At 40.3% G+C, this 23,205-nt stretch overlaps 2 protein-coding genes across 6 annotated transcripts in view; one reads left to right on the forward strand and one right to left on the reverse strand.

Annotated features, from left to right (window-relative positions):
• rarb.S (retinoic acid receptor beta S homeolog) overlaps positions 1-12,086 on the forward strand; it is a 245,930-nt gene extending 233,844 nt beyond the window's left edge. For all 3 annotated transcript variants that reach the window (XM_041567529.1, XM_041567530.1, XM_018269282.2), the window contains exons 6-8: positions 4,205-4,409; positions 7,473-7,631; positions 11,667-12,086. In XM_041567529.1, coding sequence (XP_041423463.1) covers positions 4,205-4,409; positions 7,473-7,631; positions 11,667-11,860 — 558 coding nt within the window. In that variant the 3' untranslated portion in view covers positions 11,861-12,086. The remainder of the gene's footprint in view (positions 1-4,204; positions 4,410-7,472; positions 7,632-11,666) is intronic.
• Positions 12,087-15,423: 3,337 nt separating this feature from the next.
• Positions 15,424-23,205, reverse strand: part of top2b.S (DNA topoisomerase II beta S homeolog) — a 50,979-nt gene continuing 43,197 nt past the window's right edge. For all 3 annotated transcript variants that reach the window (XM_018269283.2, XM_018269284.2, XM_018269285.2), the window contains 4 exons: positions 20,165-20,272; positions 19,368-19,496; positions 17,280-17,377; positions 15,424-15,609 (listed from right to left, as the gene is read on the reverse strand). In XM_018269283.2, coding sequence (XP_018124772.1) covers positions 15,451-15,609; positions 17,280-17,377; positions 19,368-19,496; positions 20,165-20,272 — 494 coding nt within the window. In that variant the 3' untranslated portion in view covers positions 15,424-15,450. The remainder of the gene's footprint in view (positions 15,610-17,279; positions 17,378-19,367; positions 19,497-20,164; positions 20,273-23,205) is intronic.

A 23,205-nucleotide genomic window follows, 5' to 3' on the forward strand; every position in this document is an offset into this window, starting at 1 on the left:
GTTCTTCCTGTATTTACTGCCAGCTACTTTTTAGATGCAGCGCGTATTAGGCATGGCGGATCTCTAGTGGGATCAGTATTGATCCTCCCCACATCTACAGTAGAGGAGGGGGCGCTACAGGTCATAGGTGCTGTATGCGCTGAGTCCAGTTATTAACCTAAGCATGGTAGTAGGACTGTGGGACACAAGTATAGTTCTGTAGTTCGATCCTGTATTAATCTACACACGTAAGATAGCTCGAGATAGCACAAGGTTATAGGTCGTTCAACAATAAGAATGTAGTCTGATTCACTGTATTATCATACAGTAGAGCTGGGACAGCAATTTATAGGTCTCGTAGTCTGATCGTGTATTATCCTACCCACAGTAGAGTGAACATGTATAGGTCCTTTAGTCTGATCCTGTATATCCTACAGTAGAGGCTCAGACACAAGTTATAGCTCCTGTCACATGTGATCTGATCCTGAATTAGTCCTACTTTAGAGCTGGGCAGCAGGTTATAGTCCTGTAGTGTGAATCCTGTAAAATTATCCTACAGCTAGAGCTGGGGCACAGGTTATACTGGTCCTGTAAGTGTCTGATCTGTATTACACCTACAGGTAGAGCTGGGACAATTATAGAGTCCTGTTAGCTAGATCCTGATTCTGTATCATTAATCCTAATACAGTAGAGCTCAGACCAGTTATAGGTTTAATGTACGATAGTGTAGTCTGATCCAGTAGATATCAATACAGTAGAGCTGGCGAACGATATAATAGACATTATATAGGTCTGTAGTGCTAGATGCAGTTGAAGGGGTATTATGAGCAGAGCAATAGGTTAGTAGCTGGAACCATTGTAATGCAGCGATATTATGTGAGGAGGGTCCTTTACGTAGCTGATCCTGGGTATTATCCCTAACACAGTAAGGACGGCTCAAGTACACAATTTTTGGTCGATTTTCTATGCTTTACATGTATGTAGTCTGATCCATGGTTATTCATCCTACTTTAGAGCTGCGGGCAGCAGGTTTAGGTCCCTGGTAAGTGTGATCCTGTATGTTCTACTCAGTAGTATTGCTTTTGGCTTTTTGTAGGTTATAGGATCCTGCTAGTACTGGATCCTGTATTAAAGCTGTACAGTATAGCTGGAGACGATAATTTTATAGTGTTGCTGTGGTCTGATTCTAGTAATATAATCCTACAGTAAAAGCTCATGACACAAGTTTATAAGGGCTTCATGTAATTGTAGGACTGATCCTTGCTAATTATCATACACGTAGAGCTGGACACAATTTATATGGTTGTAGTCTGATCGTGGTATTCCTACAGTAGAGCTGGAATACACAAGTTTAGGTACCTGTAGTCTGATCCTGTTTACTACAGTAGAGCTCAGACACAGAGTTATAGCATGTCTTACTCATTGGACTAAGTGCTGATCCCTGTTATTATGCGCTACAGTAGGGAGCTGGACAACCAACGTTTATAGGGTTCGTTATACCAGTCTGAGTTCGTATATATCCTAGACGTAAGGCGGGACATCAAGTCATATAATCGGTCCTGTAGTCGAATGCCTGGTATTAACCGACAGTAGAGCTTGGAACACAGGTTTAGAGATTCCCTGTCCTCAGCCTTATTATCCACAGTAGCTTAGACACGTCAAGAGTAAAAGGTTCTGACCATTCTCATAATATAGTAGTATGCTAGTGGTAGTGGTTATCGACACCTGAGCCGGCGAAATACTAGCGAATTAGGTAGCACACAGATTTGCATACAACATAATTTAAGAGTGTAGAGCTATTATAGAATCTATGCTGATTGAAATATACCACTTTGATAAAAGATATCACGCAGTGGGGTGCCGCTCTGAAGAGAAATTCATTACCATATTACAACGTGATGGATAGTATCGAGTAAGGATAGGTGCTATAGTGTGGTCACAATTCGCTTAGTTATATAGGGAATGTGTATGTCTAGATTTATGAATAGCATGGTGTAGGGAAAAGCAGCTTCATGTTATCAAAACTAAAAAAAAAGAATGATTTGCTGGCCAAGAAAGGGCATATTAACAAGGATTTAATGGCTATATAAAGCATTTGAATCCCATGTGATAGCATTTCAGTTCCAATGTGATATCACAGCGAGGTTCAGGGTTGCAGTTTAGTTCAGTAGTTCCGTTTCAGCAGTGTTTTCCCCCTTATGGCGAAACCCAGAATTATCCAAATCTGCCCAGTGTTTATAAATGAGTCCCTGGTTTTTAGACCACTTTTCATCACAGAATATTGTCAACTTCAGCGGGTTATGTCAGGTCTAGGGTAGTGTAAAATATGACATGATTGGTCTATGTAAAGAAATGATGCCTCTATAAATATGCCATTTAGCTCTTTTATTTCCATAACTGGGATACAGGATCTTAATTCCCACAACAGTAGTTATAATAATATTTAATGGGCTGGTGGGGGCTGTTTGGGTCTTGGTATACTTAGAATGCCAGGGTGTTTGACTCCAGTTCAGACCTGCTCCAGGCTTGTTTATGTACAACCACTACCACCCCAGATGGGGGCCTCAAATTTCAAACATTGCTATGCTTGAACTCTCACATCATTTTCTAGGTGGCCATGTACAAAGTGTAATATAATGTGAAAATTATGACACTGACATTTCTAAGGTGGTGCCTGCACTTGCAAGATATGGGGGTAATAATTTAAATATTTTTTGTAGGTATAAATGCCTGAAAAGTCTGTGTAAAATGTGGAAACCCCAGTAATAGCTCATACAAAGATACAATGAAATTTGTGGGATTATCCTAAATTGTTCCATTAAAGGGATAGTTCAGTGTAAAAATAAATCTAGGTAAATAGGCTGTGCAAAGTGACTTATCTGAAAGGTGCTTGGTAGCATTTATGTATAGGGCAAAGGATTCCACCATTAGGCACACAAAGCTCTTTTCCAGGCAATATGATGATCCAGCTCTAATGACCACCCAACTGTCCAATCCCAAAACATTTACAAAAATGTATGTAAAAAAAACCAGGATGTACAAAGTAAATTTTTTACATAAAATCACCATGAATAAATGACTTCAGTTATTATTTTTGGAATAACTTCAATACATAGAAGACATGTATAAAATTCTATGTATATAAATATATTATTCGTGAATAATACTGGTGGCACTGGAGGGGCAGGAGGCTGGGAGTACATGGGGAATAGCTTGTCCTATTGATGTATTAATACAGAAACAGTGTCAGGTCCCTTGTGAAATAACAAGAATTCTGTTAAACAAGAGGTGGCCAAGGTCTGCTGGTTTCCCCATCAGCCTGCCACAAGAACTGAATTCCTTGACTCAAATCCAATTTATTTCCATGTAGATGGAATCTGAAAGGAGAGACGGAACAGTCATCATTTTCCATCTTGTCGACAGTTTAAATATTTCAATTACACAAGTTTGTGAAGAATGTCAGACATGGGGCTGTGGGCAGACTTTGAAAGTGACTGGTGTGAGAGTCCTCCTACTTGTGTTCCTCTGAACTGTGAGAATTTATCCACCGCATCCCCACAATCACCAAGGCAACCCTCTACCACTAAAAATGTAGTGTTCTACAGTACTCAGTGCTGTTCCAGTTGATATTCCAGTATGGGCCGCGCAGAGATAAGCAACCAGTCCTTTGCTCATGACCTTCATGCCTTCATTTATGGCCTTTTTCTTCAACTGTGCTCTATTCCTCCTGATTGGATAAGACAACAAAATGCATCAGGGCTGTCACGAGACACATTTGGGCTACAGCATGGAAAAGGGGTGTCACTGAGACCTTGCTGCTGGAAAGAACTTAGATATAAAGCCAATTTAGCTTCAACGGAGAAAACAAAACACCACATTTGTATGGGTCTTAGGATTGCCGCTAAGTCATTGTAAGAACTAGTAAGAGGGCCGTAACCATTGCATGTGAGAAGTGATCAGCTGAGCAAGAAGTAGCTGGAGCCTCACTTTGTCTCTATTATCTGTGAGAAGTTCTTGGTCAAAGTATCAGATCGGTGCATGTTGGTCTGTTGATACGATACTGTATATTATTTTGAAAACTTTAACAAATATGTGAGATTTTATTTGCTACAATATAAGGCTTGACTTTGCTCTGGTTGAACAGGAAGGGTTTGTGTATGGACAACCATATATACCACTGTGAATGTTTAATGACCTTTTCCCTCATATGTTCTACTTCCTCCAGATTCTCCGAATTTGCACAAGATTCACACCAGAGCAGGATACTATGACCTTCTCAGATGGCCTTACCCTCAACCGAACTCAGATGCACAATGCTGGATTTGGTCCACTCACTGACCTCGTGTTCACGTTTGCCAATCAGCTCCTGCCCTTGGAAATGGATGACACAGAAACTGGCCTGCTCAGTGCCATCTGCTTAATTTGTGAAGGTAAGTGCGGGTAGTATACTACACTAACTGATTGGGGAAAAAGATGGAAACAGACCTGACCATACCCAGGAAGATCAGCTTGTTTATCTTAATTTTATAAAGGGAAAACTAAAGGGAAACTAAAGCCTTGAGAAATGTTTGCTAGTATGAATAAAGTTGGTGGCATAGGGCTCCCTGCAGTCTTATGCCAAACTAGACACCTCGCAAACAGAATGGCTAGCTCTAGCCATTAACAAAATGTATCTAAGTCATCTTAAAGGAGAATTCAACCCTTAACTAAAAAAATCCCTACCCCCCTACCCTATGTAGAGCCCCCTCCACCCCCCAGCCTAGCTGCTACCCGGCCAAATGCCCCTAACTTTTTACTTACCCCTCGGTGCAGATTCAGGGATTGAAGATCACAGCAGCCATCCTCTAGGTCTTCGGTAATCGGAGAAGTGGCGGATGCAACACATGCGCAGTTGGAGCAATTTCCCAGTTCGCGACAACTGCACATGTGCCGAAACAACGGAAATTGCTGAAGCACCGGAAGAAGACACGAAGACCAAGAAGATGGCTGCCGTGAACTGCGATCCCCGAATCTGTACCGAGGGGTAAGTAAAAAGTTAGGGGCATTTCCCCGGGGTAGAAGCTAGACTGGCGGGAGGGTAGGGGGGGTAGGGTTTTTTTAGTTACAGGTTGAATTCTCCTTTAAGGATTTGGCTTCTCTTTAAAGGAACAGCAAAAAATGTAAGTGTTTTAAAGTAATATGATTATAATGCAGTGTAAAACTGCTGTGTTTGCTTCAGAAACACTACTATTGTTTATATAAATAAGCTGCTGTGTAGCAATGGGGGCAGCCATTCAAAGGAGAGAAGGCTCAGGTTACACAGCAGATAAACTCTATAGACCATAATGGTTTTATGTGTTATCCATTATTTAACCTGTGCCATATAGCCTTTTTTCAGTTTCCACCATTGCTACTCAGCAGCTTGTTTATATGAGCTAAATAGAGTTTCTGAAGCAAACACATCAGTTTTACCAGTGCAGGGCAACACTACATGATCTTTTCATTATTTTTAAATCACATACATTTTTTTTGGTGTTACTGTTCCTTTAACACAAATCTGTTGGATTAAATGTATGTTCCATATAAGGAGGCCAACTGTTTTCCATACACAATCATGGTATTTATACAATAGTAATGGGTGGCAAGAAGATGCTATTACCTGTAATTAGGGATGTACAGATGGAAAGCTAATCCTTTAATGGGGCATTGTGGGTAGTCATGTATGATAGTGTGGGCACACAGGAGCAATCCAGCTCTCTGTCTATGTCCCATGCATTATGCTGTTGGCTTTACTCATAGGAGAGACAATGTGTGTGTAATCGAGACTCGCACTAGTAAGGGTGAGCTCCACGTGACCATAGCTACATCTTGCTATTTCCAACTGCCTCAGGTGTTACAAATGAATAATGTGAGTTGGAAGGAGACTTGTGAATATGTTCCACACAGGATGAGAATGCAATGAAAGCTATTTCTAATCTAACAAGCCTTATGAATAATGAATGAATCTGTGTCAGCTTTGCTTCCTAATCAACTCAATGGTATCTTCCAGCAATCCTCACTTGCCTGCCCACGTGGGGCCCGATAATGAGGCCAATGTACAGACACTGACATCTAGCACCAGTCTTGTTACCATGAGCCTGAGAGCCAGTAACAAGTTGGATGCATCAGGCGCACCTTATGATTGGATGTCATGCATGTCATGTGATACACTGCCTCACCTCCAAGTGACACTTTCATATATGTCATGAGGGACAGAGCGAGTGCTAAAGGCTTCTATGGATTTCCTTAAAGAGATACTGTCATGGGAATTTTTTTTTTTTTTTCAAAACACATCAGTTAATAGTGCTGCTCCAGCAGAATTCTGCACTGAAATCCGTTTCTTAAAAGAGCAACCAGATTTTTTTTATATTCAATTTTGAAATCTGACATGGGGCTAGATATATTGTCAGTTTCCCAGCTGCCCCCAGTCATGTGACTTGTGCTCTGTTAAACTTCAGTCACTCTTTACTGCTGTGCTGCAAGCTGGAGTGATATCATCCCCCCCCCCAGCAGCCAAACAAAAGAACAATGGGAAGTTAGATAGCAGCTCCCTAACACAAGATAACAGCTGCCCGGTATATCTAAGAACAGCACTCAATAGTAAAATCCAGGTCCCACTGTGACACATTCATTTACATTGTGTAGGAGAAACAACAGCCTGCCAGAAAGCAGTTCCATCCTAAAGTGCTGGCTATTTCTGAAAGCACATGATCAGGCAAAATGACCTGAGATGGTTGGTTACACACCAATATTACAACTACAAAAAAAAACACTTGCTGGTTCAGGAATGAAATTTTATATTGTAGAGTGAATTATTTGAAGTGTAATTTAGAAATAAAAACAACATCATAAAAATCATGACAGAATCCCTTTGTGCTTAAATTCATTGTTCTCCTGTGGGGGCTGCACATTGCAATGATAGAGAGATAATAAACTATCACACTTACCCCCTTCCCCATTTAGCAAGTCGGGAGGGAGGTTATTCTAGTAAGCGTCAGGCTGCAATGGAATCAATCAACGTGCTTTCACTGCGCGCTTGTCCCTGGGATGCTTGGTTGCCCTTAATGTATTAACGCTTTTACAACAACCTTGAGTAGCCCATATATAATATATAAACATTGCCTCACTACATATAAGCTCTATCAAGGGAAACAAGAGGATGTTGCTGGAAAGCAGTATCTGTGGCAACCACACAATAGTTAGAATTAGGCCAAGTATAGCTCAAACCCCCCCCCCCCCCACACACACACACACACACTCCTAATGCAACACAACAATTCAAGCAGCCACGTCATTCCTCTTCTTTCCATTTGCTGCCCTCTGCTGCTGATTACAGAGCACTCAATCCACCAGGCTTACGCTTTCCGACCCACAGCAACTCTAGACAGTGGGAGTTGCAGTTCACAGCAGTTGTTTGACTGTACAACTAAATAAAGCTGTTTACGGATCTATACACATCAACTTTGTTTCTGTAGATCGACAGGATCTGGAAGAACCGGCAAAAGTGGACAAACTGCAAGAGCCGCTGCTAGAAGCTCTGAAAATTTATATCAGAAAGAGGAGGCCCAACAAGCCCCACATGTTTCCAAAGATTCTTATGAAGATCACAGATCTCCGCAGCATCAGTGCAAAAGGTAGGGGGGAACAAACACAACGGGACAGGTATAAATGGAGACGTAAGGGCCCTGTCTGTGAGTTTAGAACCTACAGGCTTTGAGCTACTGACGCAGGAGATAAGTAATTCTCAGCTTCAACGGAATATTGGCTGTAATCACATGTAGTGACTAGTCTGAATCTGAATAAGACCTGGTATTGAACTGGCCATTACACACACACACATATATATATATATATACAGATCAAAGTATACAAATAATGGTATCTTAACCGGTTGCTACCTTCAATGGCCAAGATTATCCACATAGAAAAAAGGAAGATGCACACCGGGATTTGGCAAATAAGTTAAAAGTCTATATTTATTCGCTTACATTAAAAAGAACCGGCCAATGTTTCGGTCAAATCCTAAAACCTTTATCAAGACGTTGATAAGTTTAATGTTAACTAATAAATATAGACTTTTAACATTTTTTGCCAAATCCTGGTGTGCATCTTCCTTTTTTCTATGTGTATATATATATATATATATATATATATATATATATATATATATATATATATATATATATATATATATATGTATAAATAAAACACAGCCAATAGCAGCACTGTCCTTTCTGTAAAACATGAGTGTGGTGTTGCACAGCCGAGACTCTCCTCCTCTTATGTATACCAAATGTACAAATAAGGCAGCACTCACAGTTTGCAAAAAAAGCAAAAGATTCACATTAAAATCAGGGCCAGACCGTAGCCTGGTTTTAAAGTGAATTTTCTGCTTAAAGGGGTGGTTCACCTTTAAGATAACTTTTAGGGTGTTATAGAATGACCTAAGCAAGTTTCAATTTGGTTTCATTATTTATTTTGTATAGTTTTCTAGTTATTTGCCTTTTCCTTCTGACTCTTTGCAGTTTTCAAATGGGCATCGCAGACCCCATCTAAATAACAAATGCTGTGTAAGGCTACAAATGTATTGTTATTGTTACTTTATATTACTGATCCTTTCCTATTCATATTCCAGTCTCTTATTCAAATCAATGCATGGTTGCTAGGGGAATTTGGGCCCTAGTTACCAGATTGCTTACAATGCAAATAAAAAGCTAACTAAAAAGCCAAATAACTCAAAACCTTTTATAAAAAATGAAAACCAATTGCAAATTGTCTCAGAATATCACTCTCTACATCATACTAAAAGTTATTTCAAATGTGAACAACCCCTTTAATATACTTTTTTGCAAACTGTGAGTATTGCCTTATTTGTACTTTTGGTGTATATATATATATATATATATATATATATATATATATATATATATATATATATATATATATATATATATATATATATATATATTAGGGTTTCCACCTCTCCGGTTTTGACCCTGACAGCCCGGTAATTTGGAGGGCTGCCTGGGTCAAACTTCCTGCCCGGTTTTCCAAATTGGGAAAACTGGGCAGGATTCCCTTGGCCTGATCGCGTGTCATAGCCACGCCCCCTGAAGTCATTGCCCGCTGCATCACGGCCACACCCCTTCTTGTCACGGCCCCGCCATGTCCACTGGCAGAAAAGGTGACAACCCTAATATACTGTATATTTGGCCTTCTTTACTCCTGCCTCTCCAGACAGTAAGCAAATCCCCATCCATGTCACAGAGTCATATAATTGTATTTATTATGTGATCTTCACAAGCATGCGTGATTGTAAGGCTAGCATTTTGTTAGTGCTGTTTAGAACGTTTGCATTAACATTTATAAAAAAAAAAAACTGGAACTGAAATATCTGGTGTCATCTTTCATCCATGCAAAATACTGATTAGTGACCAATATACTGAGCATTAAAGGGGTTGTTCACCTTTAAATTAACTGTTAGGATGATGTAGAGAGGGATATTCTGAGACAATTTGCAATTGGTTTTTACTTTTTATTATTTGTGGGTTTTGAGTTATTTAGCTTTTTATTCAGCAGCTCTCCAGTTTGTAATTTCAGCAACCTTGTCGTTAGGGTCCAAATTACCCTAGCAACCATGCACTGATTTTAATGAGAGACTAAAATATGAATGAGAGAGGCCTGAATAAAAAGAAGAGTGATTAAAAGTAGCAGTAACACTAAGGGGCAGATTTATCAAGGGTTGAATTGAAAATTTGAATTCGAATTTTCGAGTGGTTTTTCATACTCTGGCCCTTTAAGAACTTAAATTTGACTATTTGCCACCTAAAAGCTGCCGCAATTGCTGTTTAATTCAACTAGAGAATTTGGAGTTGTTGGTAGCCTTCCTGACATTTGAGTTTTTTTAAGTTACAAGTCAATGGCAGAAGACGTTGAACCATTTGAAGATGTTAATTGCCTTCCTGACATTCAAGTTTTTTTCAGACAGAACATTGATTTGAATTCGAATCGAATTTGATTCAAATTTTTGGGTCGGGACCAATCGTTCGAATACTAGATGTCTGATTTTTTTTTTCTTAAAGGGGTTGGTCGTCTTCAAAACAACTAGTTGGTTTCAGATAGATCACCAGAAATAACAACTATATGTGACGGTTTTTCTAATATTGAAGTGTAAAGTGTCATTTCTCTCCTTCTGAAGCAGCTCTGGGAGGGGGGGTCACAAACCCTGTAAACTGTTCTAAATGGATACATTTAGTTGATACATTTGTTATATTTGTCCCTGCTGAGCAGAATCTCTGAGCTTCATTACAGGCAACTGTTAGAATTGATACAGTAGTTGCTAATACTCCAGAGATACTGCTGAGAAATGTATCAACTAAATGTTGTAAAATTGTAACAGTTCAGAATCTGCACCTGAATTACTGAGCTGCCAGACTCAAACACCACAGACACGAACATTCGACTTTATACTTAGATTTTGGAAAAAAACGTAAAAAATAAATAATGGAAAGTAATTGAAAAAATTTCTGGGGAACAATCTAAAAACTACTGAATTGAAAAAAGTGTTTGGAAGGTTAACAACCCCTTTAAATAACTTCCCATTTCAGTTGTGAGTATATTTTTTTATTTATAAAAGTAGTGGTGTAGTTCAGTGCCCAGACAGGTGGAAAGCCCCCCAAAACATATACAAGCAGTGAGCAATGCATAAAACCAAGGGGAGCAAAGCAGTCAGAACCAGGCCCAGATCTGTAGGCAGGCCACAAAGGTCCGGGGCCTGGAGCAGCAAAGATTTGGGCAGCGGCTGAATCTAAACTGGGGGGAAAGTTGACAGCAACTTAAACTTCCCATCCATTCAGTCCCTTGTTCTGGCAATCCGTGAATCGGTGAGCGGGGAGTAGAAGTTAACTTAAAGGGATTCTGTCATGATTTTTATGGTCGTTTTTATTACTAAATGACACTGTTTACACTGCAAATAAATCACTCTACAATATAAAATTTCATTCCCAAACCAGCAAGTGTATTTTTTTTAGTTGTAATATTGGTGTGTAGGCGCCATCTCAGGTCATTTTGCCTGATCATGTGATTTCAGAAAGAGCCAGCACTTTAGGATGGAACTGCTTTTTGGCAGGCTGTTATTTCTCCTACTCAATGTAACTGAACGTGTCACAGTGGGACCTGGATTTTACTATTGAGTGTTGTTCTTAGATCTACCAGGCAGCTGTTATCTTGTGTTAGGGAGCTGCTATCTGGTTACCTTCCCATTGTTTTATTGTTAGGCTGCTGGGGGGGAAGGGAGGGGTTGATATCACTCCAACTTGCAGTACAGCAGTAAAGAGTGATTGAAGTTTAACAGAGCACAAGTCACATGACTGGGGGCAGCTGGGAAACCTACAATATGTCCAGCCCCACGTCAGATTTTAAAATTAAATGTAAAAAAATCTGTTTGCTCTTTTGTGAAACGGATTTCAGTGGATAATTCTGCTGGTGCAACACTATTAACTGATGCTTTTTGAAAAAAAAAACATTTTCCCCATGACAGTGTCCCTTTAATGTTGAACCACCCCTTTAAAAGTGAAAGATTCATATTGTTTATCCCTTTAAGGGACTGAGAAACAATAGAACATGATGTTTTAGAAGTCCAACATAAAACTGTTTGCTTTTTTTCATAGGTGCAGAACGTGTTATTACACTAAAGCTGGAAATTCCTGGCTCGATGCCGCCGCTCATTCAGGAAATGTTGGAGAACTCGGAGGGGCACGAGGCCTCGGCAGCCAGTCCGACAGAGGACACAAAAGAGCACAGTCACCGCATCTCACCCAGCTCAGAGGAGGAGCGTGTTAGCAAATGTGCACGGGTTCAATAGGACATTTCCCCTCTACTCCCGACATTCCCACCATGAGAAGCGCACAGGGATGAAAAGCAAGGAGCGTCATTTATTCCCGCTGCTGACTTTGCAGACTTGATGTCATGTTAAACCCCTCCCCGCCCCACAAAAAGACCAAGTTTATTCTCATTTATATAAACCTATATACTGTTGCTGTTTACATTCTTGACTTCTTTGGACTCTTATTAGAAGAAAAGAAAAACTAGACATTAAAAGACATACAAAAAAAAACACTAAAGCAGCCATTTTACAGAACAAGAAAGATAGAATTTATTTTCTCTTCCGATCAGCAGACTGCATGATCTCTGAAGACTGATGTACATATTTACTGTTCTGTCCTCTCTGCTGGATGTTTGGTGCTTTCCTTCGGTCTTGCATAAAATGATCAAGGCAACAGAACTGACAGTTGTTCATGTCCAGAGGAGATCCCATAGTTAAGATGAAATCTCGCTCTATCTACACGTCCTCTGCTGCTCTTTATCGCCTACTTTAACTGTGTGAAGAAACGATCACTACATTATCTGAAGAGTTTGCTATCAGAGCAACTGCCTGTTCCACTTAGAACGGTCAGTTACTTTATAATGGGAAGGAGAAATGCAACGGCGAGCTCCAGTTCCAGGTGCATTACTGCAGTAATCGTAGCCTCCAAGGCACTTTCCAGTGTTACATTGTTTTCATGTTTACTCGTTCACAAGCCATTAGAAAGATGTTTGTATGTGATTCACTACTTTGAGAGGTTATAGCATATGAGATCCCTGAATGAAACGGGCGTACCCAGGAAAAAAAAGTCTTGTTGCACACAAGCCTATACCCCATACACACGGCTGATTATTCGCTTTGCACAAAAGCAAAACTGGCCACGCAGGTGCTTTGAGCATATATTGACATGCATGCAAATTGCACACATCGATTGTCCTGGCACTTATCAGGCGACAGTTGCATGAAGCAGTGTTTGCCCCTGATAAGCCCTCTCACAAACGTCTGCAGGCAACTCGCATGCAAGTCAATGGGGAGAGGGTAAGGACACTATGTATGTCTATAAATACAGCTCCACAGTACCCAAAATCACCCAATGTGCCATCATCCTTAATAGATCCAGTGGCTTAGGCTAAGGCCACACTAGGCGATAGCGCCGCGATTTGACTCGCGGCGACTTTTAAGCCGCAATCGCTGGGGAAACTTTTGCGCTGGCGTCTATGGGGAATCGCGAAAAATCGCCAGTGTAAAAACACACGCGCGAATCTTTTTTCTATTGTCGCTCGAAATCGCCTAGCGAGGCAATTTCGAGCGACAGTAGAGAAAAGATCGCCGCGTGTGTTTTTACGCTGGCGATTTTTCGCGATTCCCCATAGACGCCAGCGCAAAAGTTTCCCCAGCGATTGCGGCTTAAAAGTCGCGGCGAAAAGTCGCCGCGAGTCAAATCGCGGCGCTATCGCCTAGTGTGGCCTTAGCCTTAAAGGATAAGTAAACCTTAAAAATAAGTGAATATAAAATGAATGAGGGTGCTATTGTAAGCACTTTCGCAATGTACATTCATTTTTTTTTTTAGATTTTAAGACAACACCACCTGCTGGTCATTTTGTGACCAGTCTGATCACCAAGTAGTCAAGGAAGTTGTCAGGAGACAGAAAGAGGCTGCTCTGATGTTCTTCTGCTTAGGAAAACAATTTATCAAATCTTTCCTAAGCAGAAGAACATCAGAGGAGCCTCTTTCTGTCTGCGGACAACTTCCTTGACTACTTGGTGGTCAGACTTGTCACAAAATGACTAGCAGGTGGCGCTATTGGAACAAAATTAATTTATGTTAACAGTACATATATCCCTTAATATCTTGGAATCGAAAAAAATAATGAATGTACATTGCAAAAGTGTTTAGAATAGCAACCTCATTAATTTTACATTCACTTATTTAAAAGGTTTACTTATCCTTTAAAGGGACACTGTCATGGGAAAACATGTTTATTTCAAAATGCATCCGTTTAGTGCTGCTCCAGCAGACTTCAGCACTGAAATCCAATTCTCAAAAGAGCAAACAGATTTTTTTTATATTCAATATTGTTAGTTTCCCAGCTGCCTCCAGTCATGTGACTTGTGGCTGCACTTTAGGATGGAACTACTTTCTGGCAGGCTGCTATCTCTCCTACTTAATATAACTGAATCAGTCTCAGTGGGACTTGGCTTTTACTATTGAGTGTTGTTCTTAGATCTTCCAGGAAGCTGTTATATTGTGTCAAGGAGCTGCTATCTGGTTACCTTCCCATTGTTCCGTTGTTTGGCTGCTGGGGGGGGAGGGGTGATATCATTCCAACTTGCAGTACAGCAGTAAAGAGTGACTGAAGTTTATCAGACCACAAGTCACATGACTGTGGGCAGCTGGGAAACTGACAATATGTCTAGCCCCATGTCAGATTTCAAAACTGAATATAAAAAAAATCTGTTTGCTCTTTTGAAAAATGGATTTCAGTGCAGAATTCTGCTGGAGCAGCACTATTAACTGATGCATTTAAAAAAAATGCATGTTTTCCCATGACAGTATCCCTTTAACTATAGACTTCTCCATTATGAGAGTGCATCAGCTGAAAAGTGATGTCACCTCTCTGAATGGAAATTTCTAATAGAAGCCAATTTCTTAGTATGCATCACTTCCTGTTCTGTAGGGCAGCTTCCTGCTCCAGTGAGGGCACATCGTGGAAAGCTCAGTGATCAAGCTCCCTTGAAACGGCTCAAATGCTTCATATCTTGCTCATTACATAGGAGTTGCTTGAACATTAACACAGACTTCAAGGAGTGTCAGCACTAAGCAGTCTCTTCCAGTTGACGCACAATCTGGCCCGAAATCACCAAAACGGCAACTGCCATTTTAACTCAAGTTCCAGGCAGGAAATCTGCTTCCCCTACCCCCCCCCCCACGTTTGGATCACAGTGAGTGTTGCCGCAGTAGAAGAGTTAACACAGCACAAATGTGGTTGTAGGTCTCATATAAAGCACTAGTGGAATTTCTTGGGATATTATAGCAAGTCTGTGATGTAACTTCACTGGCTCTGTTTGTACATTGAGATTGTTTAACGATGCTTTCTATGTTCATATACTGTTTACCTTTTTTCCATGGAGTCTCCTGGCAAAGAATAAAATATATTTATTTTAAAACTTGCCACGTATTTTTTTTTCTATCAGCACACTAAAGTAAAACAGACAAAATTTACTATATATATTTTTAATGTTTAAACTTCATTTCAAAAAGCAGTTTTGCCATTTTTCCCTTTTTTTTTTTTTCTTTTCAGTTCATCCATGACAATTAAAATGTGCGCTTCAGCGCGGCAGTCTAAAACGTTTCTACAAGCCAAATTGAGACAAATACGTGACGTTTCAATGAGTAAAAAAGAGCATAAAACTGTAGGTGTGACAACAAAATGTTAAAATGTTCTACACAATAATAAAAACCATCAATTACATCATCACATAAAATAAGACAATGTACAAAAGTTTGCAACGGGAGGGGGGGAGACAAAAAGGACTACACAAGATACTTGTTGGGGGGGGGGGATGGTTTGTGCTCTTCGGGCACATAATTAAAACATAACAAAATCATCATCATCATCAGAGTCTGCAAAATATTTGACTTCTTTCCTTGCCCGGCCAGGCCTTTGCCGCGACGTGGTCTCAGAGGCGACTTCTGAAGAGAAGAGATCAGCATCTGAATCCTGCTCCAATGATGCTTTCTTGGATTTCTGGAATGAAAACAGCCGAGTAAATGAATGGCTCTCTGCAAGGTTATGGACACTGATATGGATGAATAAACAGAGGGGGATTCTTGCATCTATCCTTACAAGCAGGGGGGTTTCTGGCTTTTTCTTTGGCCTTTCAGATGCCGCTGGTGCAGGGAGTTCAATTGTGCTGTCTGCACTAGCAGAGCCGAAATGCTGATGTAAAAATCGTAATTTTTTGCTCTTTAAAGGGATTCTGTCATGATTTTTATTATGTCATTTTATTTTTAAATTATACTGCTTACAAAGCAAATAAACAGCAAGTGTATTTTTTTTAGTTGTAACATTGGTGTGTAGGCAGCCATCTTAGGTTATTTTGCCTGGTCATGTGATTTCAGAAAGAACCAGCACTTTAGGATGGAACTGCTTTCTGGCAGGTTATTGTTTCTTCTACTCAATGGGACATGGACTATGGAGTGCTGCTCTTAGATCTAGCAGGGATCTGGTTATATTCCCATTGTTCTGCTAATCGGCTGCTGGGGGGTGATATCTGTCCAACTTGCAGTGCAGCAGTAAAGAGGGACTGAAGTTTATCAGAGCACAAGTTACATGACTGGGAGCAGCTGGGAAAAGGACAATATGTCTAGCCCCATGTCAGAGTTCAAAATTAAATATAAAAAAAAAAAAAATCAGTTTTCTCTATTGAGAAACGGATTTCAGTGAAGGATTTCCATGACAGTATCCCTTTAAGTTACCAGGAGCAACTTTTTGCTGCCTCTGGTAGCCTATGGGCTGCTGCTCAACTCGCCTCCTGGAAGCAGCACGTTGTATAACACACTGTTTTGTGCTGCCAAGAACTATTTGGTAGGGATTCACCAAATCCAGGATTCGGCCTTTTTCAGCAGGATTCGACTGAATCCTTCTGCCCGGCCGAACCGAATCTGGATTTGCATATGCAAATTAGGGGTGAGGAGGGAAACCACGTGACTTTTTTGTCACAAAACAAGGAAGTAAACAATGTTTTCCCCTTCCCGTCCCTAATTTGCATATTCAAATTAGGGTTCAGTATACGGGGGTTCGGCCGAATCCAAAATAGTGGATTTGGTGCATCGCTACTATTTGGCCGGAGGAGTGCAGCGAGAATCTACAAATAGGTGAAAAGTTTGCTCCAGTTACTGCTCTACTTCTAAAGCTGGCCATAGACGCAAAGATCCGATCATACGAATCCTCGATTCGTATGATTTTCGGATCATGTGTGGAGAGTCCCGACATTTTTCGTCCCATGGAGATCGGTCGATCTGACAGGTTAAAGATTTCTGTCGGCTGCAGGTAATATCTCTGCGTGTATTGCCGATCGTACGATTTTCAGTGGGAGACTGTCACCAGTTTTGTCAGACATAACTTTCGTACGATTGCTGTCAGGGGCAGAACATTGGCTGATCTGTTCTTTTGTACTTTATTTGATCTGAATTGTTAGTGGCAGGTTGGGAAATGGGAAAGTCCAATCGTTAGAGGATTTGAACGATCGGATCTTTGAGTGTATGGCCAGCTTTACTGTCATACAACCTACAAGATCATTTGGACAAAACATGGGAGTTTAGCAGAGAGCTAAAAATAAAAAGTATAAAAGAATCCTGGAAATGTGGGTAGAAGCACTACAGTGCAGCACAGTGACAACAAAGGCTGGATCTTACTTTGCTAGAAGATGCAGGTTTTGTAGGTTTCTTCCCGGGATTGTATTCTCCCTCATTTTCCGAATCAGATGTTTTTCGTTTCTTTCCCCTTCCTTTTGCTGAAATGAAAAAGACAGATCCAGGGCTGAATGTTGCAGCAAATGCACAGATGTTAGGCAAGAGAAAGGGGATATTATCATCAGTAATAATGGGAACTCTAAAAATAGGAAGGAGGGCAATGAAATTAATAATATTTCATTTTAAATTAAATAACCATTTTAGACATTCAGTGCAATGGCAGCACAATGTTCAAGTTCATGCAGCTATCCACAGCAAGTTAACATTTTGCTTTCCGTATTTCAGCTGCGGGGAACTGCGTGTTTCCTAGCAACGCTGATTTAGATATGACCCAGAAACAGCCTTTTACCTTGCCAGCAGCCTGTCAGCAACACAGACTCGAAATTGTTGGCAGGGAAAGGGTTAAAGAGACACTTTAAAACCAAGAATGTGTTTGCAGATTGTATTCAATGTATTTCTATGGCTGTGCTGTATTTCAAACATGGCAGTCCTTTCCAGTGTTATTAAGACAAACTACGGCACAACTGGTATGCTACTAGTTTTTCGAGGTGGTGAAGCGGAACAGAGGTGCAATGAGATACGGAGGGTATAGGGGGCGCTCTGCTGGCTAATTACTAGGGATGCACCGAATCCACTATTTTGGATTCGGCCGAACCCCTGAATCCTTTGTGAAAGATTCAGCCGAATACCAAACCAAATCCTAATTTGCATATGCAAATTAGGGGTGGGAAGGGGGGAACTTTTTTACTTCCTTGTTTTGTGACAAAAATTCACGAGATTTCCCTCCCCGTCCCTAATTTGCATATACAAATTAGGATTCAGATTTGGTTAGACTAGCAGAAGGATTCGGCTGAATCCTGCTGGAAAAAAGGCTGAATACTGGCCCAAATCCTGGATTCAGTGCATCCCTTCAGGATGTGGCCAGGATTTGGCCTTTTTCATCAGGATTCGGCCGAATCCTTTTGCCCGGGCCGAAACAAATCCTATTTTGCATATGCATATTAGGGAAGGGAAATCGCATGACTTTTTGTCACAAAACAAGGAAGTAAAAATGTTTTCCCCTTCCCACCCATAATTTGCATATGCAAATTAGGATTCGGTTCTGTATTTGGCCGAATCTTTCATAAAGGATTCGCGGGGTTTGGCCAAATCCAAAATAGTGGATTCGGTGCATCCCTACTTATTACATTACACACTGACCACCAATTGTTATCAAATTTAATATAAGCATCATTATACTGAAATAAGGTGTTTTCTAAATATAATCAGTTAAAATTCTGTACCATTTCTGAAATAATCAAGTTTATATTCACTATTTCTCTCAGCATCGGTTTCTCTTCATTCTATCTTCATGCAGCAGTTGGGTGTCAGTTAATCCTTGACAGTTAGAAACAACATATCTTATAAGGGGGTTCCTTTTGCCTAGAAGATGTGTTAAAGCTCACTGTATTAAAATTCCCAGACATAGTCTCTCTACATGCAGAATTTGTGCAAAAAGCAGTTATTTTGTTAGATTGTGTTTGCACTGGAATCAGTTATTTGAGTGAGCTCTAATACATCTGCTACGAAAGGAAGCCGCCCCCCCCCCCTATAAGATATATTGGATCATTCATCTGACACCCAACTGCTGCATGAAGACAGAATGAAGAGAAACAGATGCTGAGAGAGGAATAGTGAAGATAAATTTTATTATTTCAGAAACACGCAGAATTTTTAATTGAAGTTTCTTACTTCAGTATGAGGAAACGTATATTAAGTTTTCAATTTCGCAATAGTTCCCCTTTAACAGGGTGACTTTCTCACAAGGAGTTTTTCCTTTGGTGAAGTGCATATTGCTGATTTATTTAATGCCGATTCAGTTTGAGTTCTGATTTTTAGTGCAGCCTCTCCTCCATTTACAGGCTGCGTACAATGTTCCGACTAAATGGCTTTGAAGGACTATGAAAGATCTAAAGATGAATAAAGGGTAAATCAAATGCAGAGAAAACATACTCAAAGTGCCACCTAGCAAAAGAAAAAAAAATCCCTCACCTTTGGGCGTTGCAGATTTCTTTGAAGAGCCAAACTCTAATAAGTCAGAATCTAAATTTAATGAAGTCTCGGACTTCTTTGGTTTTGGCGGCCGTTTTGGTTTAGGGGTTCCATCTGATAACGTTTTTGCTACAACATAAAGAGAAAAACTGTCTCAGCCAGTGCAGAAGATTACGTGATGCAAGAAATTCAAAAGAAAGGATCAAACAAGGATGGCCTTGGGCCTCGTGTTTTTATATAGTCATGAAACTCCTCGGTAACTTATAATATCCTTAGAATTTACAAGAGAGGGTACTTTATTCGCTATATAATATACGCCATGAATATCTTGTAAATTATATCCTTATAAATGGTGAGAAGTGATGTAATTTTTGTCACATGGCTCGCTGAAACTTGTGTATTATAATAAATAAAGTACCCCTTGTTGAAAAATATAAGGATATTAGAAGTTACCTCGAAGTTCCATGACCTGTATAAAAGCATTCGGCCTTGTGCTTTTATATGGTCATTGATCTCCTCTGTGACTTATAATATCCTTATAATTTAACAATAGGGGGTACTTTATTCACTATATAACAGGATAACATATGTTTAATTAATTTTTCAGATGATTTTGAAGTACAAACAAATCTACTAGTTTTCCTTAGGTTATTTACAACCCAGAAAATGTGTTAAAAATTATTAAGTATGTTCCATGTGTACCTGGGTCGTTTCCCATATGTTGCCTGGTGCACATAAAATGAAGAATACTTATTATCACAATGGCATTGTATGCGCCAGCCTAATCATAAACGTACCTTTCTTAGTAGAACCTTTACTCGCTGGTTTTTCTGAAGATTTAAAGGTGAACGATGAAAATGGTAGATCGTCGTTATCATCTTCATCACTGTTATATCTAGTGGATTCTTAAGCAAAAATAAGAAATGCATGAAAAAAATGTCTATTTCAGTATATGTTAACAATTACATATATGTCTGTAGTAAAGGTTAAAAACCCTTCTCCCAAATACCTGAAATTGTCCCTGGACCCAACATTGGCTTTTTTTAGGTAACGGTCACATTCTATAGTCTTGAAACTGTATAATTGTATGTACATACCAGAGATAGTTGAAGGCTTGCCATGGAACCAAATGTTTGGCCAGCACAGACTGACAGTTTGGGAGGTGAATATCGTATCACTATAGCAACTAGGCCTATGTTATTTCTATGCTAAATGGGCTCCATCTTAAATATGAAATCTCAAAAACGAGTTATAGCACGTAACTGGAAAAGGACACAGGCCCTGAACTAAAGTCGGCAATTCAGGACATTCGGCAGATGGAATATCTAGCAGCGCTATATCGCTCAAAATTACCAAATTTTGAGAAAGTATGGAATTCATGGGACATTTTGCATCCTTTGACAACATAGTAGTGTTTTTTTTTTTTTATAAGCGGATACCTCCCCAAATACCCCTAGACTCAGAAGGTTTAAAATGTTATATTTTCTTAATTTTTTCTTATTCCTTCGCTTCTTCTCCCTTTTCCTTTTTCATTTCTTTTTCTCTATGCTTTCAACCTTATGATTCACATGACTCACTGCTTCCCAATTGGGAAGAGATGTTCCATAATGTATACGACGTATTCACATAATGGATAATATACTTTGCATGTGTTAATGTGTACAATGATAATTTTATTCAATATGTACAATGTGAAGATATGGATGTTTTGATATGAAAGTGAAAAATCAAACTGAAATAAAGTTAAAAAAAAATAATTATGAATGCTCAACAGCAAGCTTTTTCTTTTTGATCTTTTTTCTGAAGTTTATGTTTATCAAATACAGGTATGGGACCTGTTATCCAGAATGCTCGGGGCCTGGGGTTTTCTGGATAACGGAGCTTTCCATAATTTGGATCTTCATACCTTAAAATCATGTAAACATTAAATAAACCCAATAGGCTGCTTTTTCTTCCAACCAAGGACTTATAAATCCCACTCTCACTTAGTCTATCTTTCCTTTCTACTGCTGGCAGCTGGGGACATTTCCCCAAACCCTGGCCCTTACCCCATCCCAGTTATATCACGACCACAAGCTCCTTCTCTCCGGAGCAAATTCAATCAGTACAGAACACTTACTCCTATACCCAAAAACCCAGTTAATCTTTCATGTGCTCTCTGGAATGCCAGATCTGTTTGCAACAAACTCACCGCTATACATGACCATTTCATTGCAAATTCCTTTAACCTACTTGCGCTTACTGAAACCTGGCTCTCTCCTACTGACACCGCCTCACCTGCTGCCCTGTCCTATGGGGGCCTACACCTTACTCATACTCCTAGACCTGGTAACAGACCGGGAGGTGGGGTGGGTTTGCTTCTCTCTCCCCGCTGTACTTTTAAAGTTCTTCCACCTGTTCCCTCTTTATCATTCTCCTCATTTGAGGCTCACTGCATTAGGCTCTTTTCTCCTGTTTCACTCTCCATTGCTGTTATATATCGACCACCAGGACCAACTGCACAATTTCTGGACAACTTTGCTGCCTGGCTTCCTTACTTTCTTTCATCTAACATCCCATCCATCATATTAGGTGACTTTAATGTACCCGTTAACAACATCAACAACTCTTCTGTCTCTAAACTTCTTTCACTAACCTCCTCCCTAGGCTTATCTTTGTGCTCAGACTCCCCCTCTCACTCCAATGGTAATGCTCTGGATCTCATATTTACCAGACTCTGTTCAACCACCAATTTTACTAACTCACCATTTCCCCTCTCTGATCACAATATGCTCACATTTCAACTCTCACTAACTCCCTCCTCACCCCCTGCTATTCCCCAAACACGTACTTACCGTGACTTGCAAGCTGTAGACGTGTCACATCTCTCTTCTTCCTTTGACTCTCTTCACTCTAATATCTCAGCCATCTCATGTCCTAATATGGCTACCTCTGTCTACTATAGTACTCTCACCACTGCCCTAAATGAGCTTGCTCCTATAAAAAGTAAACGTGCTAGACCCAAACCACTTCAACCTTGGCATACTGCTCATACAAAAGCGCTCCAAAGACACTCACGTGCACTTGAGCGTCGCTGGCGCAAATCCCGTTCAGAATCAGACTTTTGGAGCTACAAATCCGCCCTGCGCTCCTTTAACACCAGCCTCTTCCAAGCCAAACAAACATACTTTACTTCACTCATTAACTCCCTTTCTAAAAAACCAGCACAACTTTTCTCCACCTTTAACACTCTCCTTTCCCCTTCTCCACCCCTCCATGCACATCTGTCTCTGCTCAAGATATTGCTGAGCACTTCAAAAACAAAATTGACACTATCAGAAGGGACATTACACTACTCAACCCCCCTAGACTTCCACCACCCTCCCTCCACACTCCCCAGTCTCTCCTGTGCTCCTTCACCCCTGTCACTGATGAGGAAGTCTCAAAGCTTGTTGCCTCTTCTCACCTTACCACCTGCCTGCTTGATCCAATTCCCTCAAAACTTCTCCGCAATACCAATCCTTGTCTAATCAAAGCCTTAACTCACCTATATAATCTTTCGCTCTCAACTGGACTGTTTCCTTCTCAACTAAAACATGCTCTTGTCACCCCCATTCTGAAAAAACCCTCTCTTGATCCCTCCAATCTTGACAACCTCCGACCTATCTCTCTGCTACCTTTCATCTCTAAACTACTTGAGCGCCTAGTCTACAACCGACTTACCTCATTCCTCTCTGACAATAACCTGCTGGACCCCCTACAATCTGGTTTTAAGCCACAACACTCCACGGAAACTGCCCTGACTCGACTAACTAATGACCTTTTAACCGCTAAAGCCAACAATCATTTCTCACTACTA

This window comes from Xenopus laevis, chromosome 6S (assembly GCF_017654675.1).
Source record: "Xenopus laevis strain J_2021 chromosome 6S, Xenopus_laevis_v10.1, whole genome shotgun sequence".
NCBI classification, from domain to species: Eukaryota; Metazoa; Chordata; class Amphibia; order Anura; family Pipidae; genus Xenopus; species Xenopus laevis.